Consider the following 26,845-nt stretch of genomic DNA (forward strand, 5'->3'; position numbering starts at 1 on the left):
AGGTGTACTTAACCGAAAAAAAAAGAGTAAAATTTAATAGCACAAACCAAAATCACGGGACTTTTCCAATGTACAAGCAACTTAGGTAGCATTAAAGCAGCATTACAGCAAAAACAAACAAACAACAACAACAAAAAAAGAGAAAATAAGACTTTGGCCCAATCCGAATTCTTCCCCTACCCATCCGGCTTCTCACCATCCCTCCAATTGTATGGAGCTGAATGGATGACCAATCATTGGCATTTAATCTGTTGAGAAGTTATTGTTACTTTTTGAAATATTGTAATCATATTTTAATTAATAACCTATAGGTCGACTAAAGGTTTCCATAGAGAGGTTTTAGCCAAAAGTGACCACCAGTTGAAATGAGATATGGCTTAGAAACAACAGGTGCTACCTAAAGTCTTTCACACATGTTTGTTGTAGTCCATTTAAAAGTTTCACTTAGCCCTGTGAAGCCCACTACATCGGATAATTGACAGAAAATTCAAATCCACAAATACAAAACATTGCAAATTATTATTTGTATGAGATGTGATCAGTTAAAACACGAGGGATTTGTTAGGTTTTTGTTCACAACAATGTTAGCTTAAGATGCAAAATTGTGTTCAGGAAATAGCAAAAACACCTCATGTCCCAAATTGGATCCACACATTTTCAACATGGTGTAACTGTATTTTTAAGAATTACTTATCAACACATTTAGCATTTCAATTTCAATACAGACATCAGTCATAAAAAATGTATAACAATAGATGTGTTAGTCTCACCATAATGTTTGGAAAATTAGCAAAACTTTTTCCCGCCAAGTGTTTTTGAGATTTCATGAGGGCAGCCATTTTGAAATGAAGGTAGTGAAAAACCCCTCCACTGCCTCTAGTGGAATGATGATGAGCTGCAGGGCAGAAAACATGAACCAAGTTTCAAACAATGCGTTTATTAGAAAAGGTTTGATCATTATAATGAGATAGGGGTTTCAGAAATGTGTGTATAAGATATGATATGAATGGAAATATTGGGTTAACTCTGAACTAAGGTAAAGCTAAAATGAGAGAGAGTCTTTTGATAAATGTCTTGCCAAAATTGCTGTATTTTAAATTATCTGGAGACCTTTGAGATACGTTTGTAAATGGCAGGGTAATATAAGAGTTATACGAATCCAGTCTTGGTGGAACAAATGTAAAGAGTACTATGTAAACATATCAGCAAGTTCCCTTCCCTTCAGGGTAATAATTGGGATCATAGATTTATAGCAATGCAAGTGTGAGACTGAAACCTGCAAATTTATTCTTCAGCCCTTGCTTTTCTCTGAGTCTGGCTGTAACAGTAAGTCTGGAAACAGCTGAAGGATTAGGTCACTGTGTCTGGATCCAATGCATCCACGCGTGTGTCTGCTGTGCATATACAGTCAAAGACTCCCCGGAGGCTCTCAGCTTACTGTCAGAACCACCCAAACCACAAACAGGTTCAATGAAAAATCCAACCAAGGGAAGGAAAAAACCCAGATTTTAATCACTATGAAATTCGAAATGGATTAGACAGCTTAAATCCAGATACGTTTCACATCTGGTAATTTCAGTGAAGCTGTCGCCGTTGCTCTCAGGATATACTTCCTTTGTTTTGCTCTGTTTGGGTTCAGGCACTATGTGGTTCGTTATCGTGAGAGGAACAGGAAGTGGAACTATCAGACGTGCCACACCAGTGACACGGTCATTGATAATCTGAAGCCAAACACGGTCTATGAGTTTGGCGTGCAGCCCAACTCCAAAGATGGCAGCGGGGTTTGGAGCAAGTCGGTCACTCACAACATCAGTGGCCTAAGCTTACAGGGTACGTTTGATTCTTCTGCATCAGGAGTCTAAGCCTTGTAATGGGTAGTTGTTTTGTCTTTCATCTACAGTATATGCTCATTTCTTATGCGTTGCTGTAATAGAGGAGGAATAGACGGATATTTGTTAATCATTCAGATTTGTGTCAAAATATAAAAATTTTTGACAACCAAAAAGGGGCAGATCTTCAACATTTTATATGGGGGCAGTAGCACAAATGACAACAGCAAAGTGGTAGGCCATTGTAAATGCAAGGATCAAAAGTACATATGAGAACAGTTTTATTAATAATCAAATGTACTGGGATTTGTTTTTCGGCCTAAATGCTTTTTGTCAGAATGTAGTAATTTTCTGTCTTCAATTCCTTTGTTTTTAGGTAAATAATAATCTTTGTTAGAGTATAAACATGTATGTGTAATATGTGGTGAGATGGGGAGATTAATACATTTTAACTTCTTTTTGTTAAAATGCCTTCTTTGAGCACTTTATTGTGTTATGTTTTTTTGCTGTGACTAACTATTTTACTCTTTAAAAATCAAATCAAAACTGAATTGAATCGATTCAAATCGAATCGAATCTAATCGAATCAAATTGAATCGAATAGGATCAAATCAAATCAAATTGGGTATGAAAATACTGATTTTCTGTGCAGATTTTGCTTAAGGCCAGGGTACTGACAGCCGAGATGGGCCGTTATACAAAATATTGGGGCGTAGCAAATCACAATGCTCAGAGATGTGTATTGATGTGTTTTTAACCTTTGTCATTGATGATGCTGATATTGACTTAAAAAATTGTGGTGTAATTCTTTTGCTGGGGGGGAGCTGCCCCCCTATAGCCTCCTCCCCTGCAACCAAACCAGTGATTCTGAATACTATCTAATGCTTTTTAATCAGTACTTTATTATTTGTTTGCAGAGAACGTAACCTGAAAAAACACATTTTAACTATTCGAACATAACGACAACAACGACAAAAAAGATATAGACCAATACTAATCTTGAAGACACAAATCCATGTTTTTTGGGGGGGTTTATCCTTTCAATGATGATTTTCTCTGATGATTACAGAAAGGGTTGTCACAAGGACCATACAGAGAACCATCAACTCTAAGGTATGTAGGTGATCATTCAAAACTTTATTTATAGGGATTTGTTTTACAAAAATGGTTTGGTCAGTGGATTGTAATCTTGAAAGCTGTGTGTTTATTTTTTAAAACAAACTGAGGAATGGAAAGAGCATCAGAGCAGCCAAACATACTCCGAACAAGAGAGCACTATAGAAACTGTCATCATAGAAATAGTTGGGAAAAAGTGGCTCATTTTCTATCACATGACTGGAAACAGTTTTGTCAAACATCCCTTTGAAGGAAAACCTTTTTTAAAGCAGAGGAGAGATTCACAGGATTGTGTTAGAATATTTACTTTTTCCTGTCTTTTTGTTTATGTTTTTCAGAAACCCTTGACCACTAGTTCAAACTCTGTTCCATTTTCTACACAACATGGTGAGTCCCTGAATGCACATGTCTATTTATAATTTGCCAAAAAAAATCAGAGGCTGATTTTTGCTTTATAAAGAGACATTTACGTCTAACTGACTTATGCAGTCCTTCTCAAGCACAACAGTTTTTAAACTGTTAGATCTAATTAATTTTATTACAGAAATAAGTGTCTTGTAGCAGCTGTTTTAGAAATTAGATTATTATTTCATCCATAAAAGACATGGCCAGAGAAAACAATTTGAAGTCAGTCAGCACAAGCAGAACTCAAACTATTTTTGAGGAAATTCAAGGGTTTTAAATGCGCCTTAAGGTAAAAGAAATATAGTAAGGGTTAATTAGCTCTGATCTCATTTTAGTTACCGGTAGTTTAATTTATTCATCTTTGCTGAGATGCACCACAAATGGCAATATGTGTTTTTTTTTGTCTCTGCTGGCATTACACTACCTACTACCTTTACTAAACCTTTTCCTATTTTGAAGAAAGTCTAATATCTCTTTATGTTTCCTTTATGTATCCCAACAAGAAAAAGACAATAGCTCATTCATTTTTATCATAATAGCAACTGTAACATGAATGCAAGTCAGGGTCTTGTTTTTTAAAGGGTGAAGTCAGACTTTGTGGCTCCTGCTGGGTTGTGGTTAGTGACCTGGATGGCTCTGTAAGTGTTGAAGGTTGCAGTCCCCTGCACTAGACAGTCTTGTGCAGAGTTTATGATGCTGCAGAGGGATTTTCTGATTGGTTGCAGAATTAATACCATCATCTGCAGCACCAGGTGTTTGCAAAATTAATACGGTTTTGCTAATAACAAAACAAGTAATACCATAGCAATGGATTTATGTTTCCTTAGTAATTCAACCTCGTTGATCAATATCTTGCAAATGATTTAATCAATATTCCTAAAATCAAAGTGGGAAAACAAATTTAACATACAAAGTTCAGCAGACTTAGCAGATGGTTATGAAATTCTTAAATAGTGATTTTTAACTTCCATAAAACACTTCCAAATATATGACATGATCTGTATGTGTGTACAGGGTTTAGGTTTAGGTATAATGTGCAAAAAACACTCTCACACACACTTGAATGTTGTGGAATTTAACAAAAATCCTTGTCATTTTCCCCTGCTGACACATTAATTTGATTTTAATATTTTCCTTTCCTTCTCAGTTTCACAAAACAGAAGCCGGAGTGGACAGCCTGTTTCTCCGAACATAGCTTCTTATACAACTCTTGGTAAAGTCTCTCCTGACTAAAAACCACAAAACTCTGGACTTTATTTCTACCTTTTCTTTTCAACATTATTGTCCTAAAGAAATCATTTTTCTCCTTCACCAGCTGGACAGAAAATGATAACCCTTTTCCAGGTCTACTAACGATGAATACTATGTTTCTCAGCTCCTGCCACAACTACTAAACAGGAAATTCTGCAGACCCCTGGACTCAGAGTGCCTGCGGCCACCAAACAGCTCTTCGGTAAAGAGAAAATCATGGTTGTTTAAAAAATTATACATGGAAAAGAAAATGGCAATTAAAAAGCTGTAATTCTTTTCTCATTTTTATGTTGCATGAACTATCACCATGCTGTGAGGGGTCAGTGTAGCTAAAACACAACCCCAGCTGGAAGTGATGCAGGTTCAGTTGCTGTTGCTTTTTAAGACAAACTTCAAAAAGGTTTAAATAAAGTCATGGTTTGAATTTTAAATAACACATTTACTTAAGATTGAAGGAGGCATTGCCATTTGTAAGTCAAGTTTTATTGAGCTTTAATTTATATCTACAGGTGTTTACACCAGAATTGACTGGGATAAATAATATTGTTGTGTTTTTATAAACCAAACACTACTCCCCACTTACGAATGAAAACCATTTTTAAAATTATTCCCAGTTTGCAATTCTTTCGCATAGCTCCTAGTTGCCCTACAGTCAATGCCTCCTAGCTGGCAGCATCGACTGTATGTGAGAACTGGACAGACTGAGTGTGACGTCATCCATAAAAAATGGTTTGCTTCAGGCTCCAACCAAATTAAGTCAATTCAGTCACAATTTTTTTTGCAACACGGATGTCGCCATGTTGAATAAAGAATTAAGAAGCAGTGGCTGCTACTGGTTTGTCAGAGAGGGGAAACTCATTTTCGGCCCACATCATAAAATTGTGTATTTATTTAAAAATAAAAAATCAAGCAACTTTGCCAAGCAAATATCAAAGAAATAGGTTGCAGCAGTTTTTGTTTCGACTGAACTTGAGAAATCTGCGATGGGACTGAACGCGAATAGCTTCAGTGATTCCTGAAGTGCAAAATCGCTGTCAGTCAAAAGGAGATGCAGTCTTTCGACAGACCCTCCAATCATCACGCAGAAGCTCGGAGTCCGGGCCAGCCCACTCCCCATTCACCCCCAGAGACGCTGAGCGTCCGTGGGCGGGATAATCACAGTGTTTATCAAATGACCGTCTAGTTTCGAAGCGCTGAAAAAAAACGTTCAAAGCAGCCCTATTGAAGTCAATGGACGCTGGGCTTCAATAGGGAAATGCACTTTGACGCTGCGGGACTGTATGAGAAGGAAGTCGAGTCAGCCGACCTGCTATATGTAACTGATTCTGAACGAACTCCTCTTTGAGATGAACGTTTTCTAACACATTTTTAGTCAATAAAATGTTAATACAATAGTACATATTTGACCATTAATTTTGTGACATTATGAGGGAAGCCGAGCTTCCCTTGCAGTTTTAAAGAAATCGCCACTGGTAAGAAGTGATTGGTCCGAGTTAGTCTTAGTCGATGTTTCTACGGCAACCATTCTCACCAATCAGGACTGAGCTTGTTGGAAGTCTGCGCCCCTACCACTTGAAAGTAAGCTTGGGAAAATCTGTCAATCAAAAGTTTTAAATGTGAGACCACGTATATTGAGGCGTCTGATTATAACTTGAATAACTTGCAATAAAGAAAAAATATTATCAAAAAAATTAGGATTTTCAAGGACATGTTAAAAAAAGCTAACAGAGCAAGAATGGTTATTCTGACAAGTACAATGACTGAGTAATAGCTTTTTAAATCTCTAGAGGCTCTATGGCGGAATTACTGTTTGGAAGGCCAGAAGGGAGGGGGGTCACTAAGTCCAGTTCTCATATATAGTCAATGGCTGGGGCATGTGTCCCATTACCTATTCAATGCTGTTCTTTCAAGCATCCGCAGTCTTTGTTTCTGTCCTGCCAATAAATACAATCAATTGTTGTGGCCTGTTGCCCCAAACATGGCAGCCTGGCTGACTTTCTTTTTCATCTGTCTCACTTTGAATGCAGTGTGTTATCCTTTGTTCCATCCAGGTTGCCCTTTCAGGCTGCTAAACAAACCCTCTCTAACTTCCTGTTTACTCATGTAGCCACAGATGTCGTGAGGTCACCCATCTCTGAAGTTCCTCGTTCTCCCACTAGCTCTTCTGTTTCTACAGCAGGAAGGAACAGCACACTGTCTCTCTCCAAGACTCCTCGTCTCACTAATCAAGGTGTCCGAAAATTATCTTCCTCCAAGACAGCCATCTTTTCTCAGTCTTCCACACTCGGTGGTAAAGCTTCCACCCACCCCTCCTCTAGCAGCTTCCTTGAGACATCTTCAACAGACTTTTTCTCCATCCCTTGCTGATTCTGACTTCCCTCTCCTCATACATAACACACACTCTCTCCTCAGTCAGCCACATGTGCCTCGAGTGCATTTTACACAAACATCATGAGCTGCAAAGGCCTAGATGCAGTTAGATTTTTATTTGATTTGATTTACAATCCCTCTTGTTGGCCTGTTGGGTAATCTGGCTACGGCAACTGGCCGGGGGACAGAAACTTTACAAACCAGCCATGCCAAGCCAAGAGGGTTGTGGATAATACAGCTGCCACATTCTCTGATAAACACGTGTATGTTCTAAAGAGAAAACAGCACGAAGTCTTTACAGACAAGAAAAACATACTTCACTCAGACCATAGTATCCCAACATAGTCTGTTTAAAAGCAATTTCATACTTTTATATGAGTATTAATCTCTATGTTATTGCAAAGTGATCTTTTTTTGCTACCATCATATTTTTCCCTTATTGAACACAAGCAGTTTTTGAGTTCAGATCTATTTTGATCAGAGTGAAACCTCACAAGATACGTTGACATTGCCCTCGGTATTGCGCGTTCAAGCGGCCGCTTCCAATGAAAAGTCTATGTAAATGACTTCTGTGTTCAAAACTCTAGTGTTCACGCATCACTACATAAGTTTCTAGGGCCGTCTTCGAGTGCTACGTACAAAACACATGGCCATTGAACACATGTTGTAAGTTAAACCAGGTCGAACGTTGACCAACTGGGGACTCGGATTTGGTGGTGATGAATGGATGATGACCCTTTTCATTCATGGAAGTGCCAACCGTTGGTAAATTGATCATGCAGGAGAAATTAATAATTGCAGTTTGTGCCTGGCAAGAATCGACCTAGTCTCATTTATCGAAATAGAGTTGTGAAAGAAAAAGCCTGAAGCGAGATTCACGAGATTTGCACCCAACCTCTTCCCAATGTAGGTGGAGGACGTGCACTAGTAAAGAGTAGAAAAAGAAGCCTTCCCTGCTTGTCTAGTGTGAACACCATGGAAAAAAATGAGTGTTTTGAAAACGTGTCACAGTATCAGTATCAGTCACTGCCTTTTAAGCCAATATGAAGCTGCTGTTGTCTTCTCCATGAGAAACCACTGGTGGTGAGGGGCAATTTGTGGACGGACATAGAAAATGTTGAGGCTGTCAGTTGTTGCAGCTTCAAGTACAATTTTTTCACCTTATTGTTTGTTACAAATCCCTGTAAAGTGTTTGTGTATATCTCCAATCAAACGTCCACACTGTTCAGCCATGACCCTGGTTTTCACAATCCCAGATGTGCATGCAGATTTACTTTTTGGCCAATGAGAACCCTTCCTGTTTAAAAAGAACAACGTTGAGGCAAATCCAGCTTTATAGTGTCTTTTTTTATGAAGCTGTCCTTTGTTAAGTAAGGCAAGTAAGCAAAATCTTCACAGCTGCATTGGTGGGAAAAATAAACTGCATCCACTCCTGGTGGGCAGAACAATTTATTTGATAACTGTTCTTGACTTGGTTCTCTTTCTCAGCAAAAAACAAACTTCATGACCACATTGATAAATCAGAAAATATGCTGTTACTTAATCAAAGCAGCACAGTGGACACATTTATGCTACAGTATGTATATTCAGGCATTTGACGTGCATTTGTGAACGCCTATAGTGTTCACATTGTACAAGCAGGGACGGGCTTCTTTATCTTTTTCTCTTTTTTTACTGTTTACTAGCGCATGTCCACCACCTACAGTTGGAAGAGGCTCGATGTAAGATGTCGAGGTGGTGCAAATCTAGCGATTTGGGCACGAAAAAGGAAATGTTCCTTGCTAACTTCCTTGCAATGGCGGATATGGATGACCATCGTGCCAGCAGAGTGGCCTTGGTTTATCTTTGGTTGGAACACAAATGCAGACGTCGTCAGGCGTGTTGCTGTGTCTGGGTTCACCAGATAAACCAAATACATACCATATCACTACCAAACCTGGGTCCTTGATTGGTCAAAGTTTAACCTGTTTTAACTTTCAATGCATGATCAATTCAATTCGATTGCATTTTATCTGTATAGCCCAAATTTACAACAACAGTCGTCTCAATGGGCTTCATATCGGTAATTGTAAAGTAAACATACAATCAAAAGGATCATAGATGCATAGAATTCAATAGGAGAATACTAAACTTGAACTAAACAGACTAAACTAAACTGGGCATCCCTGCCCTTAGACCCTCCTTCGCGGTGAGAAAATCTCCTAAAAAAAAACGGAATCCGGAAAAAACAAAGAAACCTCAGGGGTCTCCACGTTAAGGAGGGATCCTCCTCCAGGACGGACAGACGATACACCAGAACTCATGGAGAAGAATTAATGTATCTAACTCTACAACTAGATATCTAAAGTCCAGCAGACTGGACTTTTAAATATTACCATGTGTTTTGTACTTAGAGCATAAAAACGGTCGTAAAACTTGTGTAGCTATGTGTGAGTGTGAGAGTTTTGAACACGAATATCTGAAATACATAGATTTCTCAGTGGAAGTGGCTACTTGAAGGTGCATTTCGGTGTGATGGTAGCTTTAGGAAATTCCACAGAGTAAATGCTCAAAGTATCAGGGCTACAACGTGCCGTTTCCAGCAGCTTGACACATTTATTGTAAAATGAAAACATTTAAGCAAGAACTTTGGCACAAATTCACCATAGGTCTTCTCTTCATCAGAGTAAAGTCATAGACCTCTTTATTTCTAATGTCACTTACACTGAACTTCTTCTTCCTCCAGCCATCAATGGGATTTTTCTGAGGGGCAATGCTCCCTCTAAAGCGGTGGTGCGATCTGAAGCAAAACCCGGTAAAGACTGACCAAGTTAACTTGAAAACTTCTCATCTTGTCAATCATGGCTGCTCTGATCTGTGCTTTTGCTGTAGTCCTCTCATGTCTGATACATCAAATCATCATCATTTATACTTGACTGAGACTGAAGCGGCATATTATTGCAACTCTGGGGTACAGCATTTGGTTTTGTTTGGCCCATAGCATATACAGATCTGGAACCACTTGGCTTCAACCAGTGCTGAGGAGTCAGAGATCTGACTAGCCTCCCAGTTTGGCCCAGTCTGTTACTTTATTTCCATTCCTGCAGGCAGGTTTAGTCTATTGGAATAATTAAAACCATTTCAACTACCAGTGCTGCAAGGCATGCATTACTGCTGACGCCCAGCTGGACTCCTTTTTTACTTGGAGTTGTGAAGAGTGATTGTGCTTCAGTCCCATGTCACAGCTGGTGTATGTTATTGCTGGAAACTTGGAGAGTTTCAGAGGTCTTCAAGGAGTCGCAAGGTTCACTGGAAGCAACTCTACAGGAAAGAAAAGCTTTTTTTTTGCTTTCCATTCTGCACGTCCAAGCTGAAAAATACTTTTTTTATCCAGAGTCTGGGCCACGCTGGTCAAAATGCATGTTACAGTCGCAAAATATGAACACATTTCAATGACTTTTAAGGCTTAAGTTGAAACGGTTTCATGCAATACCACATTGTTATGCTTGGGCAATTGAAAAAAACGTGACCACACGTACATTTTGTTTGGTTGTTCATTTGCAAAGCTTGTCTCCTCTTTACGATTGAGTGGGACAGACTTCACAGTGAGACTGTGCTTTCCTAAATGAGAACAGTAACAGTTATTATGACTGGTGACGCCCAGACATCTGGTTTTTATTGTCTATTTTCATCTTAAAATGAATCAAATCAATCTAAGACAAAAGCTAGTGCACACTCTTAAAAGTCTTTGTGAAGTCGTAGTGGGTTTTAGTGTTGAGCAAATTCAGTTTTAGACAAACGGCAAGTGTGTTTTTAAACTATAGATATTTATACCTAAAAATAAAACAAACAGAAATAATGACGGCAATATGTAGCACTTTAAAACTAAATAGCTTCCAGATTAATTTTTAACTGCGCAGAATAAATAAGTCTCTGGCTATGTCTGAATTCCTATGCTACTCACTACATAACACAATATATAGTGTGTTTGCCATTTTGTAGTGCTGTCCGAATCTACAATTCCAAAATCGAGGAAATGGAAATTTCCAAAAGGTCCCTGTGAAAAGCCAGTGTACATTGATGCTCACTAGATTGGCGAATAAAGACTACAATGCAATGCAACAATTTTTGCCAAAATTTTTTATTTAAATGTATTTTTTTAATAAATCATCAATGTTTTCATCTTCAGAACACAGGGGATTCATAATGGTCATCGCAAAACGCTCATATCAATAAGATTTTCACTTTGTAAAATTGGTGGTGTCATATTTCCTGTAATATATAGTATTTTGGTAGTTAGGGATCAGTGAGGGAAATCAGACATAGCCTCTGACATGAATAAATTAACTTTTTACTTTTGTATACAAATTTCTCATTTAAAATTTTCCTGCTGTTCTGATGTGAATTGGTTGGCTTGTTTCAGGTTCCTGTTCTGCTGCATGATCTAGTGTTTATCTAACTTTAGCTGTCAAACAGACAACCCCTCCCCACATTCACTTTTAGAATTTTTGGCTAAGGAGCCAAACTATCACACTCCCACTACCATTCTTAACAATTAACATGGGGCTTTCCTGCTCAATTGGTGGACTGCGTGACGAATGGTGCTGGGTAACCAAGGCCAAATTATTTTAGTCTGGTTTGGTTTCTAGATGGGAAACTGTTAAAGTATCAGGGTTTGTTTAGTGTTTGAATCCCATTCATTCCTGCATAGTTATTTTCATGCCAAAAATCTGATTTCCCCCATAGTATTTGTTTTTGTTTGTCCCACAATGTTTAAAGACCCAATCCAATGGAAATTGTTTTGGGTGTTTTTTTACATGTTCTTTTGGAATATTTTTGATGATGTAGGACATACATGTATAAAAAACCAAGCTCAAAAATGCTTTTATGAGCATTTCTTTATTCAGATAATTATGAATGATGAAAAAATGCCTTTTGAAAGAGAGCTTATCAAAGTCAAAGTCAAAGTCAAAGTCAACTTTATTGTCAATTCTTCACATGTGCATCACATACAATGAATCGAAAATCCGTTTCTTACTCTCTCGTGTCTGTTAAGGGAAGAAAAATAAAAACAAAGTATACGTTTAAAATAAAATAAATAAGTAAAAAGAAGGAAAAAGATACAATTTACAATATACAACAAAGGCAATTTGCTATAAAAGTGCGAGTGCACTTAAGGCAGTGTCTCAAGGCAGCGGGGGGGGGGGGGGGGGGGGTCGTTTGAGCACTGTTCATGGGGGGATATGGGTGGTGGGTAGGTGGAGAGGGGAGAGGGTGTTTAGCATCCTGATGGCCTGGTGTGTGAAACTGTTTCTGAGTCTAGTGGTCCGGGAGCAGAGGCTCCTGTACCTCCTCCCTGAGGGCAGAAGGCTGAACAGGTTGTGTGCAGGGTGGTGTGCATCCTTGATTATTGTTAGTGTTTTGTGGGTGAGGCGGGTGGTGTATAAGTCCTGCAGGGAGAGGAGTGGTGTTCCAATGATTCTCCTGGCTGTGTTGACTATGCGCTGCAGGGCTTTCCTGTTGCTGTGTGTACAGCTGCCCCCCCACGTAGCTTATCTACGACTTTGAAAATACGCTGGGCGTGCCACAATCTCCCAACCATTTTGATGCGTCAGCTGGTAGACGACCAGATTTGACTCAAAACTGAAGAATTGAATAGCTCCAACAGTGCTCACCATTAACGTTAGGTTGGAGTTGTGAGATTGTGTAAACAGAGAGCTCTCAGCAGTGGAGAGGGGAAGTGGGGGCGGGATTTCTCTACGCCAACTGTCCCAACCACAACTCACCAACTCAGAGGCAAATTTCTACTGAACTATTGCAGAAACCAGAGAATGACACAGGTTTTTTTTTTTTCTTGGTTAAAAATGGCATGATCTTAAATAAAAGATCACTGGGAATGCTTTTACAATTGATCAAAAGGTGATCAGAATGGGTCTTTAATATACTTGGACATCATAAAGATTTAATGATCATCTTCTTGGTATAATAATAAAACAATTCCATAAACCTTTTCCTGACTGGTCAGCAGCAAATGCATCTGTAAAATCATTAAATGGAAGTATCCCTGTGAACATTGCTGAATGTTCCAGAGCAGCAAAGTGACTAACATCTGCTTTTAGAAGTGCCTGCACACCTGGTAAATTGCACAACTCAGTTGAAACTCAGCCTCTTCGGTCCTGTGGAAGCATTAAACTGGCTCCTGTGATTGGCCTCTTTTTTTTCCTTGGTTTGCTTTAGTGAAGAACCAGCAAATGTTAAATTTATGTGAAATTTGCTGACCCGGGGGTGTTAAATTTTTACTCCTTGATTGCAGTTTACATGGTACTTGAAAAAGTCTGTTTCTTTTCCTAAAATGTAAAAAAGATAGAAAAAAACGTCCTTACAAAGGTTGAACAAAGTCAAGTTTTAAAGCAAAAATCCAACATCCAGGAACTTTTTTGATTTATTTACCATTTCAGTGTTGCTCCATTCTCTCCAGGTGGCAACCATAGCTGTCATTGTTGTTCTTTAAAATCTCGTTTTCTTTTTTGCACGTCTGTGTCTTCCATTCCTTGTGTCTTTACAAGTGAGCACATGATTTCCATTAGTTGGCAGTTATATCTCGGATTGTAGTTTCTCTGGGATCATCAGGGATTCTTGCAAACATCCTTGACATTTTCACCAGCTTTGTCTCGGTGAGAAATGCCAGATACGCCTGATTAATGCCGAAAAGAAGCAGGTCAGCCCAGAAAAGTGGAAGCAGGTCCAAGAGAAATGAGCAATGGCCTCAGAACATCCACAAATATTCAATCTTGTCTCTCGAATGACCTTTAATTAGCCTTCAAGATATGAAATGACAAACTGAATTGAGAGGGAAGCCTTGGCAACAAACCTAAACTCTGAAATATTTTTCACTTAGCAACTTGGATCTGAAAACAAGCAGAGGAAACTTCATGTTCCAACGGGCCATCTCCAATTCTTTTTCTGCTGATTTAGAATAATATAGCAATGCATCACAGCTAACCAGTTTGACTGAGATGACTGAAGGTCAATTTATTACTTTGCTGCTTCAATATTATTTTAACTTTTTAGTGAGGAGCACTGACTGTTTATTTCTCTGTAGTTCCATAAGACCCAATCAGATGAAATTTTAGCATTTTTCTCATGGTGGAGGACATGCATAAAGAAAACAAGCTTAAAACTTCATTTCTGAGTATTTCTTTATTCAAATCATGAATCAGGCACGGATGAAAAAATTGTGTTATAAAAAGAGCATATGCCTTACGTAGAAAACACATTGGGTGGGCCACAAGCTCTTGCTCCGCCCCATTCTGATGCATCCACTTCAATCAGTCAATAAATACTTTAGTGTCCCGTGAGGGTAATTTGTCTTGGGCTTGTAGAAAACGTCTAGACAAATAGATCCATGTCCGTCTTTGTTTTTCTCGTCTGAGCTGGAATCTCTCGTCTCCAAACTGTACGGCTGCATAGCTCTGATATTGCTCGCCATTTTTGTTGCACTGGTAATGCTAGTTTAGTGGTGTGAGGGGCTGTAAGCTAGCGGGAGAGAGCGTAAACAGAGAGCTCTCAGCAACAGAGAGGGGAAGTGGGGGCGGGGTTTGTTAGCACACAACTCAAAGGTGAATTTCTAATGAATTGCTGCTGCTCTGCAGAAACTACGTCCTAGAAAACGACACAGGTAACTAGATTTTAGCTAAAAACCTCCTAATCATAATTAAAAGACCAGTGAGAATGCTTTTACAATAGATCAAAATATGACCAGAGTGGGACTTTAAATTCTGGTTTCTTCAACACTAAAGCATTCCTGCTTTTCTTTGGGTTTAGGATGGATTCGTCAAACATGTTGGATTTGTTTTCAGATTTCCACAAAGCAACCTTGACAAGACTCACATCACCTTTGCTTGCATTTTTCATTGCTTTTCATCAGCAAATATCATTTTGTCAACCATTCATCCTTTTAAATGTCTATATATATGTATACATATACATATGTATATATGTGTGTTTGTGTGTGTGGGAGGATGTATGTGTATTTCAGGTTTTCTCATTTTGTTGTCATCATGCTTTTTTCTTATTTTCAGCTTTGTATCTGTGTTCCAGTGCTGGCCAATTCTTACAGTTTTGTTTATTAATTTAACCTGAAAGAAACTCTCATTTCCCATGACTTCCTGCAGCCCTGCGTCCTTCTGTCCCCGGCAACAAGAGACCTAACCTGGTGGGGAAACTGTCCGACAGCGGTGAGGTTAACTGCAGTGGACGTACACAGACTACTGTGGTGCTTCATTCCAACTGCACTTGTTTGACAGTCAGAAAAAAAAAGGCTATAAGCTTAAAGGTAGTTTGCAGTCCCCCACCCAAGAGAAAACAAAGAGATAACTCATCACCCAAATTCCCACCCTATCTTTATGTACTGATATGTCTTCAGGAGTTCAAAAGACTCAATTAAAAATTCAAAGATTTTTTTTCTTGCAAGAAAAATAATCTTATCTATAACATTTTTAAATAGCCAAATAGTCCTAATTTGAGAGAACACGTCTTAGAGACCATAATTTTTTTCTTCAAGTTAGTATTCTTGGTAAGACAATTTTTTACCGTGTTGGCAGATTTTTTTGCTTATTTTTGGGAAATGTGCCAGTGGGGTTTGAATTTAAACACAGAGTCTGACTTTGACCAAACAGTTGCAGTTGTGAGCAAGAAGCAGCTGCTGCAACACACCTGAGTTTCTCTTCTCTCCACACTGAAGAGCTCCGAAGATCATTTTCACCGAGCTCTGTTTCTTCTGTCAGCAGTCAAGAAAAGATGAGAAAGTTGGATTACAGCTGTGTGTGACTGTGAGTCAGAGAATAACTGATCTCTCTGTGCAGATAAACCAATGGACCTGAAACGGGGAGAGAAAGAGTCCTTCCTGAAGCCCATCTCTTGGGACAGAACCAAACCAAAGCAGGAGGACAGGCAGCAGACGACCACAGTGGTGCCAGCAGTAAACAGTACGAGTACATTTATCACATTTTTGTGATGTTTATAGAGCCACAGCAGAGTGAGGGCTGGTCAGAGCAGGTGCTCTGAAAAATCAGCCAAAACTGTAAAAATAAGATAACAAAGTAAACTGCCCGAAACGTGCAGCTGAATTCTTCCAGCTGTCTTCTCCAGGCAGCCGTGTTGACACCAACCAAAACACCTCCATCTTCAGGCCCCTGCCTGCATCAGACGTGGACATCATGGGCAGGAAGCGATTTGTAGGTAGGACTTCCTCAGCGACGTTCCTGCACCTCTGAGAGTCTGATCTTCAAATGAAACAGTCCAGGTCTTTGTGTGATTTTCCAAAGCTCCTCATGTGATATACAAGACGGATAAGAAGCCGGATGAGCCGTGCTCCATCACCTCGTCCTTGTCCTACTTCCCTGACAACGATGAAGGTGGTGATCAGAACGTGACGGGGCCTCCCAGAGCGCCACCTTCCAACCTCACAGTGGTGACTGTGGAGGGCTGCCCGTCCTTCGTCATTCTTGACTGGGAGAAATCCGACAACGAAACCAGAGGTAAGGGACAGTGTCTGTGTTCAAAAATGTGTGTCCAGTCTCCCAGATGAAGGAACTGAATCAACTGCTTTGATATTTTGACATGTTAGTTTTAAGTCAACTAATATAAAATCTCCTACATGAAAAAAAATCCCTTTTTGTCATTAAACCATAAAATGTTTCAAATATACAGTCAATGCTGAAAGAAGGTTTTTGTGACCTTTATATCATTAAAAATTTGCAGCATTTTCTTGAAAAATTCCCTTAAAATGTGAAGTTCATCTTGTTCTCACCAAAACCAAAAACTCAAAATTTAAAAATTTGCTAGAGGAAAATTTGCATTTTGGCCATTGAATGTAGGTCGTAGTCACAACCCCCCTTATGGGTGGATACGGGCTGTCTGTGGCTGAAAAATGGTTTAACCTGTCGGGGCATGCACTGCTTGGTGAGCCTGTAGAGCTGTAGTTTTCTACTGGCATGTTGCAAGCGACAGGTCATAGAAAAAAGATACAACATGTAAGGGTTAGCAAGGTAGGTGAGACACAGGTGTTTCATATGGGCATACGTGCGTCTACCTGTAGAGAATTGCAGAGTTTGCGCACGATCAGTAAGTATTCACACCTTACTGATGACTGGAGTGCAGCATAAGGGCACTGCATGACAGCATCCCCCATACATCATAAGTGTGTATAACTAAGATTATCCTTATAAATACGTCACAATACACTTACCACGTGTACCACAATGGTAACTCCCCTTTTCATGACCTGCAGTCACCTTGAAGACCCACTCGAATGAAAATGGTGTTTTTAACAAGTTCTTTTTCTTTTTCATTGGAGGACTTATAATTTGAGATTAAAATAGTGATGGGATGATGGGAAATGAGGGAAGGCTTACTCTGTGCCAACATTCAAACATTCAAAGGTGAATTTTGATATGAACTCCTGCCGCTCTGCAAAATCTATGTTCTAGAAAACGACACACATTTTTAGATTATGGCAAAATCATAATTAAAAGACCACCAAGATTCAGCCACACCTGTTTATAACCCTCCAAAGCCCTGGACAACCCAAAAAACCCGTAGGGCCCGTGTTGGTCAATGGTGGTTGACCTGTATGGAACAACTACAGCATTGAGATTTTAGTTCCAATGAATAAAATCCAAAATGTTCATTCAATTTGCATCTTTCAATACCAAAGATGGTATTATGTCTCCAGGCATTGTAGGACTTTTAAGTTACTTTAGTGATTGAATTGGTATCAAATACATTAGTACATTTATTGTATAGAGGTGAGACTGATGTGAAACTATAGTGGTATAAATGTATGGAATCACTTAACGAAAACAAACCCTGTATGTTCAGTAGTTAGTAGGGCTGCACGGTATGAGGCAAACTCGTGATATGCGGCATTAGAGATTAAAATTGCGATAACGATATAATTTGCGGTACATAAACAAATAGCAAAATAACCATTCCCATTTCATTGCAACAGATTAAAAATTCTACTCCAAATGACATTCGTCGACATAGGTGACAAACATCTAACATAATAGGGCTCCATCAGATTGGTCAAATGCATAAAGGGATTTATTTGATTCGTTAAATGGTTCAAGCTGCCATTCGATTTTTTTTAACACATTTAAGGTTTGCGATTTATTGCGATATTTGCCGTCTTTTGCGATGTGCATAGTGCAGCGCTGAATTTTGCGATAACGATAAATTTGCGGTATATTGTGCAGGCCTAGTAGTTAGGTATAATGATTTGAATTGTGACAATCAGTCAAACTTTGAACAAAATCCTGATTTGTACCCACGTTCTGTAGGGATACACTATTATCTTCAGGTGGATAATCTTTAGTTATATCTATAAAGACGAATATTGGATTCAAATCAGAAAGTGAATTGGGACTTTTAATCAGCTGTGTGTTCTTTCTCTAAAGTCTATCCTGTGCTAAGTGCTCTAGATCCTTTCCTTCCTAATATCCTTCTAGATTTAACCAAAAGTAGCCTTGGTATACTTTTTCTTTTTTTACAGCCAGCTAAAAACATTGAAAACAACCAAATACGTTTGGAATATTATCCATTATGATATTTATCATTTCACTCGATTATTTGAAGACAAAATCCATCGTCCTCTCTTTCCTCAAAAACACTTTATCAAACTGTCATGTAGATTATTGCACTTCAGTTCCGTCAAGAAGTCCTTTTCTTTTGCCATCAAGGCCAGTGCTGAGAGCAGAGTCTGTCCAGTTGTGTTTCTGCGTAGGTTTAAATTCAGTTTAGAGCCCAAAATGTCCGCTCAACAGACGCAGTGGACGTGGGGGTGGTCAGTGCCAGACATACAAATCTGTACGGCTGCTTCACGATTCACTCAGATTTTTCTGATGAAAGAAATCAAGGAGATCAGTGGGAGATTTTCCTGCAAGATCCTCCATGGAGTGCATTACAGTCAGCTCTGTTTTTAACCGAGATGGATCAAAAAGTGCTCCGTGTCTCTGTGTCAAATTGGGCAAAGCCGCGTGTGACTTCCTGAAACTTCTGTCCAATCAGAAGGTCAGAATACTGTGACGTTGCCTAAGCCTGCTAGAAGGCCATGTTGACGCCAACTCAAAATCTGATTGGTTGAAAGAAATGAATGATCAACACTGATTTCTCATTAGGAGGCCTTCACAACTCATGGTGAAGGCCCTTACCCTGCTTGGCAACAGAGGACAGCTGAAATGCGATTGGTTAAATAGTCCAACGTGAAAATACGTCTGTCTGGAAGCAGCATAGCCATCATAAACACAATAAAAGAGAATGGACAGACCATTTGGAATGATTTAATGATTATGCATGGAAAAAATATAACTAACACATGACCACTGATGTATATATGATAATATATTATCTTTGGCACACTAAAGACTGATTTTTTAATGAAATGTAATTTTCGCAGCTCATTTTCCTACCTGAAAGTAAGAGAACTGGATCTCTGAGGCACCGTTTTTCTCTCCTCGGCAGCGTGTCTGCGTTTTGTCTGTGAAAACAAACAACATCTGAACTTTTGCAAAGATGGATGTGCATATCGTGCATTTTGTTACCCGGTTGGCAGAGCTGGCAGCACAGGCTCTTTCTGGAAGGGCCTGTTCCTCATTTTGTGTCGTCACAATATGAGGACCCTCTCGTTTTAGTGGATTGGGAGGAACTGGTGGTCAGAGCGCAGGTTTTTAGAGGAATGCTCAGAAATGCAGGAATGGTTCAAAATCCCATTTTGGAGTTTCTTTTCGTGAGAAATGAACATTAAAATACACTTAAAAGCTCAAAAAGTTGATTTTGTGATGTAGGCTTTTGAAATCAGAGCTTATAAAGTGGATCTTTAAATTTAATTCAGTAGTAGACAGTCCGCCTTACAATCCGGTGCGCTTTAAGTATGAATTCTGGTTGTGCTTACTGACTATTAAAATGTTTGACTTTGGTAAACTACAAAACTGTGCCGCTTAAGAATTTTCTGGTGCATTATGGGTACTGTAGTCAGAGTCTGTTGGAGTAAAACGTACTGTGCTTCAGATGTTTGTGAATATGTTGAATAAAGTTTGACCTATTTGACTGTCTTGTTTCACTAAATGCGCCGCACACTCCGATAAATAACATACTTTTTAAAATAAAAAACCTTTTATGTCTATACAACTATTGGAAATAATTTTATCCAGAAAAATATCTTAAATACTTTTTTACCTGCTGTATGTAGTATTTATTTAGACATTTTTGAAGTTCCCGGCTTCACTGAGATGTTTCTGTCTGGTTTCAGAGTATGAAGTTGTATCTACTACAACCGGACCAAATGGAAAGGAAGTGTCCATACTGACGACAAACCAGACCCACACAGCTGTGGAGAATCTCTCACCAGCAACCAAGTATGCATCCCAGACATTGTGGCAGAACACATTAACCTAACACCCAGCAACGCAGACCTCCTTAATCAATGTAGACAAAGGTGAAAGATGGAGCAGAGCTGTTGGAAACATTTACAAAAAGGGAGACTGGCGACTTGTGACAGTCCAGAAAATAAACCTCATCAGTTTTTCACACAGAAAACCTCCAGAAGAGATGGAGCTAAAGATGCAGAAGTTTTCTGAGGCTGTAATTAGATCCCAGCAGCTGGAGTCATGAGACTCACCACAGCCCTCTCCTGGGCCGGGTTTGCTGCACTGGATTCTGCTGGAACATTTGAACGCAGCACGTGGAATAACAATCAACTCTGCTGTGTGCATGCGTGTGTAAACGTTAGCCCTTACACAACAGTCAGGGGCCGTCCAGATTCAAGGTTTTCACACTCTAGAGATTAAGGCACTTCAGATAAGAATCTTATCAATGTTTGTTCTTTGTTTTTTTGCAATTAATTATGTACTTGAACATATTTGGTAAATGTTTACACTTACTTCTTTTGCTGTTTTAGTTATGAATTCAAAGTTACACCAAAGAATGAGCTTGGAAGTGGGCCCTCAAGTGATCCTGTCACATTCAGCACTGAGTCAGGCAAGTTTTCCAAAACATATGATCTAATCCTGGATGTCCTCGCTCCTAAAAAGGGGAAGGAAAGACGACTTCGTTATGGGTCGATGTTGTTTTACAGTCTTGCAAATGACAGTCAACACCTTTTTTTAAATTAATGTTTTCTGTAAAAATGTGAATTATTTGGATAATTTCAGACTAAAGAAAGAAAGAACTCATTTGAACATGCTTTTTATTGTTTTCAGACTGAAATGTGAGACTTAAATGTGTGTAATATGAAGATATGGATTCCATGGAAAACAAAACCTAAGGTTTCTCATGGACAATGTGGCTAGAGGCTGTAGAAAAAGTGTACGGTATCTAACAGAGTACAAGTCATCGTGTTTTGCATAGGGGTGCAACTTATACTCAGGTGCAACCTATTTGTGCAACAAACTCTAGAGGGCACTATAGGTGTCTGTTTCAGTATTTGCTACTGCGAGCAACGCGGAAGAAGAAGCACCGCTCAGGCTTATGCTGGGATCACACCAAACGCAAGTGTCCAGTTTCAATGTAATGCCAAGACGCAATCTGAGGTCCTGTGGCGCAATTTGAGCGTTGGATGCAATGCATTGATCTGTCAGCCGCACGATTTGTGCGATTTATGTACAAAAATTCTTAACTTTGGCGTAGAAGATGCATCGCATCAACCAATTGGGTACTCAACTGTGGGCACATGATGTTTTAAAAGACGCGATCAGTGGGTGGAGTCTGAAACCAACATGGGGGAGAAGCTGTTCATTCTTGTATTGAACTTTATGGTATTTTTCTTGTTTGCGTCGAAACAATAACAAAAAGATCACCTAGTTTTATTTGCATTTTTATATTTTCCTCCTTGGGCTAATGTGGGACAGCGCGTCGACTGGGTCACAGAGAGACGGATGTACTGCTGAAAGCAGCCGTCATTCAGGCGAAGCTCCTGCAATGGACGGTGAACATCACCGACCCGGGAGAGTCTCTGAATGATGAAATGAACCCAGACATGGAGACGTGATGACCGATGCTTTTGTAGAGCTTTGTAAAAATAAATTAACCTGATCTCTCAACATCATCCGTGTCTTCCAATGCATTGTAATGAGATGTACACAGACAGACACCGCTCCATGTAGCCATCAGGCTAAAAAAATTTGGCAGTAGCTCCTACCACAGTGAACACATTTTTAAACAAGCGTCCAGCAGCAAATTTGATGCACATCAAAAGAGAGGCATGTGATGCAAATTTTACACACGAATTGCGCTTGGTGTAAATGAGCTCAGCAGAATTGCTTCAAAGTGACACTGAGGATGAAAAATTCAACAGATTCAAGTGGTTTAAAGAGTTGACTTGTTAGCATGATCTTTATGGTTCTCTGAATAATTGTTCATATGTTGAGCCATCATACTAGAGTGCTCTGATGTTTCAAGAAGCTAAATAAGCATCAGTGTGTTACGGCATTGAAGTGTGCAAATATCACAATTTGCCTTTTAAGATACTTAGACTTGTCCCCTTTTTAAAAAAAATGTAACCTCTTCACGTAAAATTGAAATTCCCACTTGTAGTGTGAAAAGTATTATCAATAGAAGTCGAATAATTTGTGTTCATTTCAATGTATTTCTATTTGCAGCGGATCCCCGTGTGAGCGAGTATGCTTCAGGTAAACTATATCTCTCAACGGAAGAATTCAGCTTTTCTAAACTTTGCATCTCAAACAAAGGTTTTGTGTTAACAGGCAAAGACGCTATCTGGACTCAGTTTCCATTTAAGGCTGATGAATATTCTGAGTGCAACGGGAAGCAGTTTGTGAAGCGGACTTGGTACCGAAAGTTTGTGGGCATCCAGCTTTGCAACTCCTTGAGATACAAAATCTACCTGAGCGACTCGCTAATGGGTATTTACTCATCACCTGACTGAATTTGGACATTTTTGAAGATATATGCGTACTACTTATTACTACATGCTTCATATCTTAAGTGGTTAATCTAAATTGTCCCTAGGTGTGAATGTGAGTGTGCATGGGCGTGTGATTGTGGCCCTGTGACAGACTGGCGACCTGTCCAGAATGTCCCCTGCCTTCGCTGATGACAAGAGGCCAGGATAGGCTCCAGCAACCCTGTGACCCCGAAAGGGACAAAACAGTTTAGAAGATGAATGAACGAATGAATATGCGTACTACCACACAATAATGTTAAGAAACGTCATAAGAAAACCTACTCTGAAGAGTGAATTAATTTGTGATCAAAATCTGTCAAATATCTTATAGTTATTAGTTGGAAGTCTGAGATCTATTAGTTTTGCTTAACACTTTAACACCGGAGCTGCCGTCTTTGACATCTAAATAAAACATGCTGTTTGACATATAGTAAATCTTCGACCGTTTACGCGATCAACGTAAATCCGCTGATTCTGATACAGAGAAAAGTTCACAATGGAAGTGCAGGAAGGGGCTTCCTCTGTAGATCGCACGTCCGCAATCTACAGTTGGAAGAGTCTTGGTGCAAATTGTCGAAGCAGTGCAAATCTTTCTCCAGGTTTTTACTGTCACAGCTCTACTCTGATGTATGAAAGACTTGATCTCATATAATTCTAGCTGGGAACAAACTGCAATATTCAATTTCTCCTCCAACATCATTTCGCAAACAGTTGGCACTTCCGTGAATCAAAGAGAACACCATCCATATGTCACTAGCAAATCCAAGTCCCCTATTGGTCAAAGTCTGATGTGCTTTAACTTTCCACCTGCGTTCAATGGCCGCGTGTTTTGGACGTAGTTCCTGAAAAGGGTCGTAAATATGTACATGCTGACTAGTGAATGCAAGAGTTTTGCAGGTAAAAGCCTGAAACATTCATTTATGCGTATTTCCATAGACTTTTCATTGGACGTTTCCCCTTGAGTGCGTGTTGCAGAGATCGGTGTGGACGTAGCTTCATGCATCACTTTATTAATGTAATATGATTTACGTGGATTACGTAAGCACTTCTCTTCTGTGCAGTGTTGTTTATCAGCTGCTTTTACCGCTTAAGAGTCCACTGGAATTACATTAGTTTCATAAACGGTAGTCGAAAGAATATCAACACTGGATCTAAAGCTCTGGTTTTATAAAAAAAACTCTGTTTCTGCACTGCAGGAAAGTTTTACAACATAGGAGACCAGACGGGGTTTGGCGAGGACCACTGTCAGTTTGTGGACTCCTTCTTGGATGGAAAGACTGGAACTCAGATGTTGGCTGACCAGCTACCAAGCAGAACAGGTAAGAGCTGTTATCCACTGACTGATCGCCACTTTACAGAGAAAATGCTGATTTGTTTCTTTTTTTTTATTACGTCAGGGTTTTTCAGAGCTCTAAGACAAGAACCCGTTAACTTTGGAGAGATTGGAGGAAAGTCTCGCGTGACTTACGTTGGCTGGTATGAGTGTGGCACACCCATACCTGGAAAGTGGTAAAACCCCACAAGGCTCCAGGATAAGGACTTTTTCTGCAGGCAGGAGGAAGATAAGATGCCCTAGTGGGCCCCAAGACAGAGTCTTCCCTTTGTGTTACCATGGATACCATCGATACCTCTGTCTGAACTCTCAGTTTTCCGCACAGAAAGTTTTAAAGGATCGTTGGGGGTCAAAAAAACCCAACACTTTTTAACAACTTTTATATTTGTCAGAAATATCACAAAATCAGGGGTAAAAGATGGTTTGGGTAAAACAGAAGGCTCAAAATACTTTCATCACAAAGATGTCAGAGGGCAGCTGGCTTCCAAAAAGTTCTGCTCCTTTTTTATTTATCAACGGGCCTTTTAGAGATATTTTTGTGTGCACTTCGATACCAAAAGACATGCAGAATTGATCTTCGGCTGGACCCAAAAGATTTTTAGCAGTTGCAGTTTGCACAATACTTAGTATTAAACTTGTATTCATATGTAAATAGTGGGAAATACAGTTTGTTTTTTTTGTACTCAAATGTTTTCATGTGTGTCAGGTAACTTTGCGACATTGTCAATCTATTGTATATCTATTTTAAGAAAGGCAAACAATAAAGGAACTCAAATAATTTTGTATTGCATTATGGACATGTTTGAAATAAAGAACTGACTATTGCTTTACTCGTCATCCGAATGAATCATTTATGTTTTGATGCTACGAATAGAGTGCAAATGTTATCATTCTAGAGAACTTTAAGGTCTAAGGCTGACCACAGATCTTTGATTTTGGTTTATAGAGACACATCTATGTTTTTCCTAAAGGAGACTATTTTGAGGTTTTGCTTTTGTTCCCGAGGGTCCTGCAGGTTTGTTCCTTTAGCAGTGAGTTTCCCTTCTTACATATGCCTAAATGCATGATCAGTGTAAAGTTTGCATGTTAAATTCTTCAATATAATCTGCTGATCAGTCACGCAGACAAATAAATGAACACATTCATGATATCAGTAAGGAGAGATCTGGAAAGATTTCCTAGTGAAACAGGAATTTGAGCATGAAATAGTCCATAGTCTTTGGCGCTTAGGAGACATCTTGCATGTTTGTGACCTCTGACCGTGTGAGGAGAGCCCAGACGCTGATGGTGGTTAAGAGAAGAGCCAGGGGGAAAACGGGGCAGAGGTGGGCCGGCGAAATGTCTTGAAAAAAAAAAAACTTCCACCAATATAAAGATTGTGATTGGAGGTGAAAAAATAATGCACTTTAGCTATTGTGTGGAGTGAAGACGTGAAGATGAAGAAGATCTTCCTCATTGAAATGGCACCAAAGCTTCATAATGACTTTTTGCTTGGTTTTTAAAAAATATCAACAAAATGTATAGTTTGGTGTTAAGCCCACATTTTCTTTTTCAAAGAATCTTTAAAAAATAAGTGGATTTTATTTGTGTTGGGGTTAAAAAAAATAGAAATCAGCATTTTCCCCCTTGCCTACTATTGAATTTAAAAATGCACCCCAAGGATGTGTAAAGTTTTCACAAGCTGTAAGTTTTCTACTTGCTATAAACAGAACTCAGTGCTTTTATTTATGTGGGAGGCACTAGGAAACTGACAGTGGGGAACAGGTCAAAAAAGTACCCTTAAATGCTACCTTAAATAAAATAAAATAAAAACTATACATATGGCATGAATAATTTCCATTTGACTGGTTAATGTAGAAAAAAGTATTTAAGTGTACGACAAAGCATTGATGCAGTAGCTACACAAAAATGTTTTATTTTGCCCTTAAATTTAAAGTTCATTCAAGAAAAAGTAACCTCACATCATTTAACAGCACGTTCCAAATTTTTATGCAAATAATATTTTCCATATAGTCAATGCAAGTAACAGTCAGCATAATTTTCAAGTCACTAAGCGTTAGAATTTAAATTGGATTTAATTGAACAAACCTCCAAAAGATAACTATTTTTTTCAAAAATAAAAACCTTCAAATGCACGGTTCCACGTTATTACGCACAACAGAGTTACACAACATTTGATATTTCTATACAACTGAAAATTGTCTAAATTCACTGCACTAGGTGGTCATATTTCCTGAATTCCAAAGCTATTCCAATCAAAAACATATTCAAATGTCAAGTTACATTTGAACGCATGACCACTTCTTTGTAGCAGCTTCACAATTCTTGCTTGAACTTGTTAGTTTTTGGAGTTTCTGCTTAAATTTCTTTGCAGGAAGTCAGAAAAGCCTCCCAGAGCTGCTGTTTGGACGTGAACGGCCTCCCGCCCTCAGAGAAACTGTTGTCTTTAGGTTTGTTCAATAACATTTAATGTATACAGTAATGGTTAGTGACTTAAAAATTACGCAGACTGTCATTTGCATTGACTTTTTAGAAAAATCATAGAAAATGATCATTTGTATAATAATTTGGAACGCGCTGTAGTCACAAATGAAGGGTCAC

At 39.1% G+C, this 26,845-nt stretch overlaps 1 protein-coding gene across 11 annotated transcripts in view; it reads left to right on the forward strand.

The window, feature by feature from the left end:
• Nucleotides 1-25,074, forward strand: part of abi3bpa (ABI family, member 3 (NESH) binding protein a) — a 36,172-nt gene extending 11,098 nt beyond the window's left edge. The window contains exons 5-21 of one of the 11 annotated variants that reach the window (XM_011489329.3): nt 1,640-1,830; nt 2,899-2,942; nt 3,284-3,332; nt 4,498-4,563; nt 4,726-4,803; nt 6,709-6,831; nt 9,697-9,765; nt 15,125-15,187; nt 15,815-15,937; nt 16,101-16,190; nt 16,277-16,489; nt 20,260-20,365; nt 20,908-20,987; nt 22,607-22,636; nt 22,712-22,870; nt 24,108-24,230; nt 24,309-25,074. In XM_011489329.3, the coding sequence (XP_011487631.1) occupies nt 1,640-1,830; nt 2,899-2,942; nt 3,284-3,332; nt 4,498-4,563; nt 4,726-4,803; nt 6,709-6,831; nt 9,697-9,765; nt 15,125-15,187; nt 15,815-15,937; nt 16,101-16,190; nt 16,277-16,489; nt 20,260-20,365; nt 20,908-20,987; nt 22,607-22,636; nt 22,712-22,870; nt 24,108-24,230; nt 24,309-24,424 (1,723 nt within the window). In that variant the 3' untranslated portion in view covers nt 24,425-25,074. The remainder of the gene's footprint in view (nt 1-1,639; nt 1,831-2,898; nt 2,943-3,283; nt 3,333-4,497; nt 4,564-4,725; nt 4,804-6,708; nt 6,832-9,696; nt 9,766-15,124; nt 15,188-15,814; nt 15,938-16,100; nt 16,191-16,276; nt 16,490-20,259; nt 20,366-20,907; nt 20,988-22,606; nt 22,637-22,711; nt 22,871-24,107; nt 24,231-24,308) is intronic. The other 10 variants (XM_011489330.3, XM_011489331.3, XM_011489332.3 and 7 more) reach the window with 10 other exon arrangements.
• Nucleotides 25,075-26,845: the final 1,771 nt, after the last annotated feature.

Source organism: Oryzias latipes, chromosome 21 (assembly GCF_053564925.1).
Source record: "Oryzias latipes strain Hd-rR chromosome 21, Olatipes_Hd-rR_3.1".
NCBI classification, from domain to species: domain Eukaryota; kingdom Metazoa; phylum Chordata; class Actinopteri; order Beloniformes; family Adrianichthyidae; genus Oryzias; species Oryzias latipes.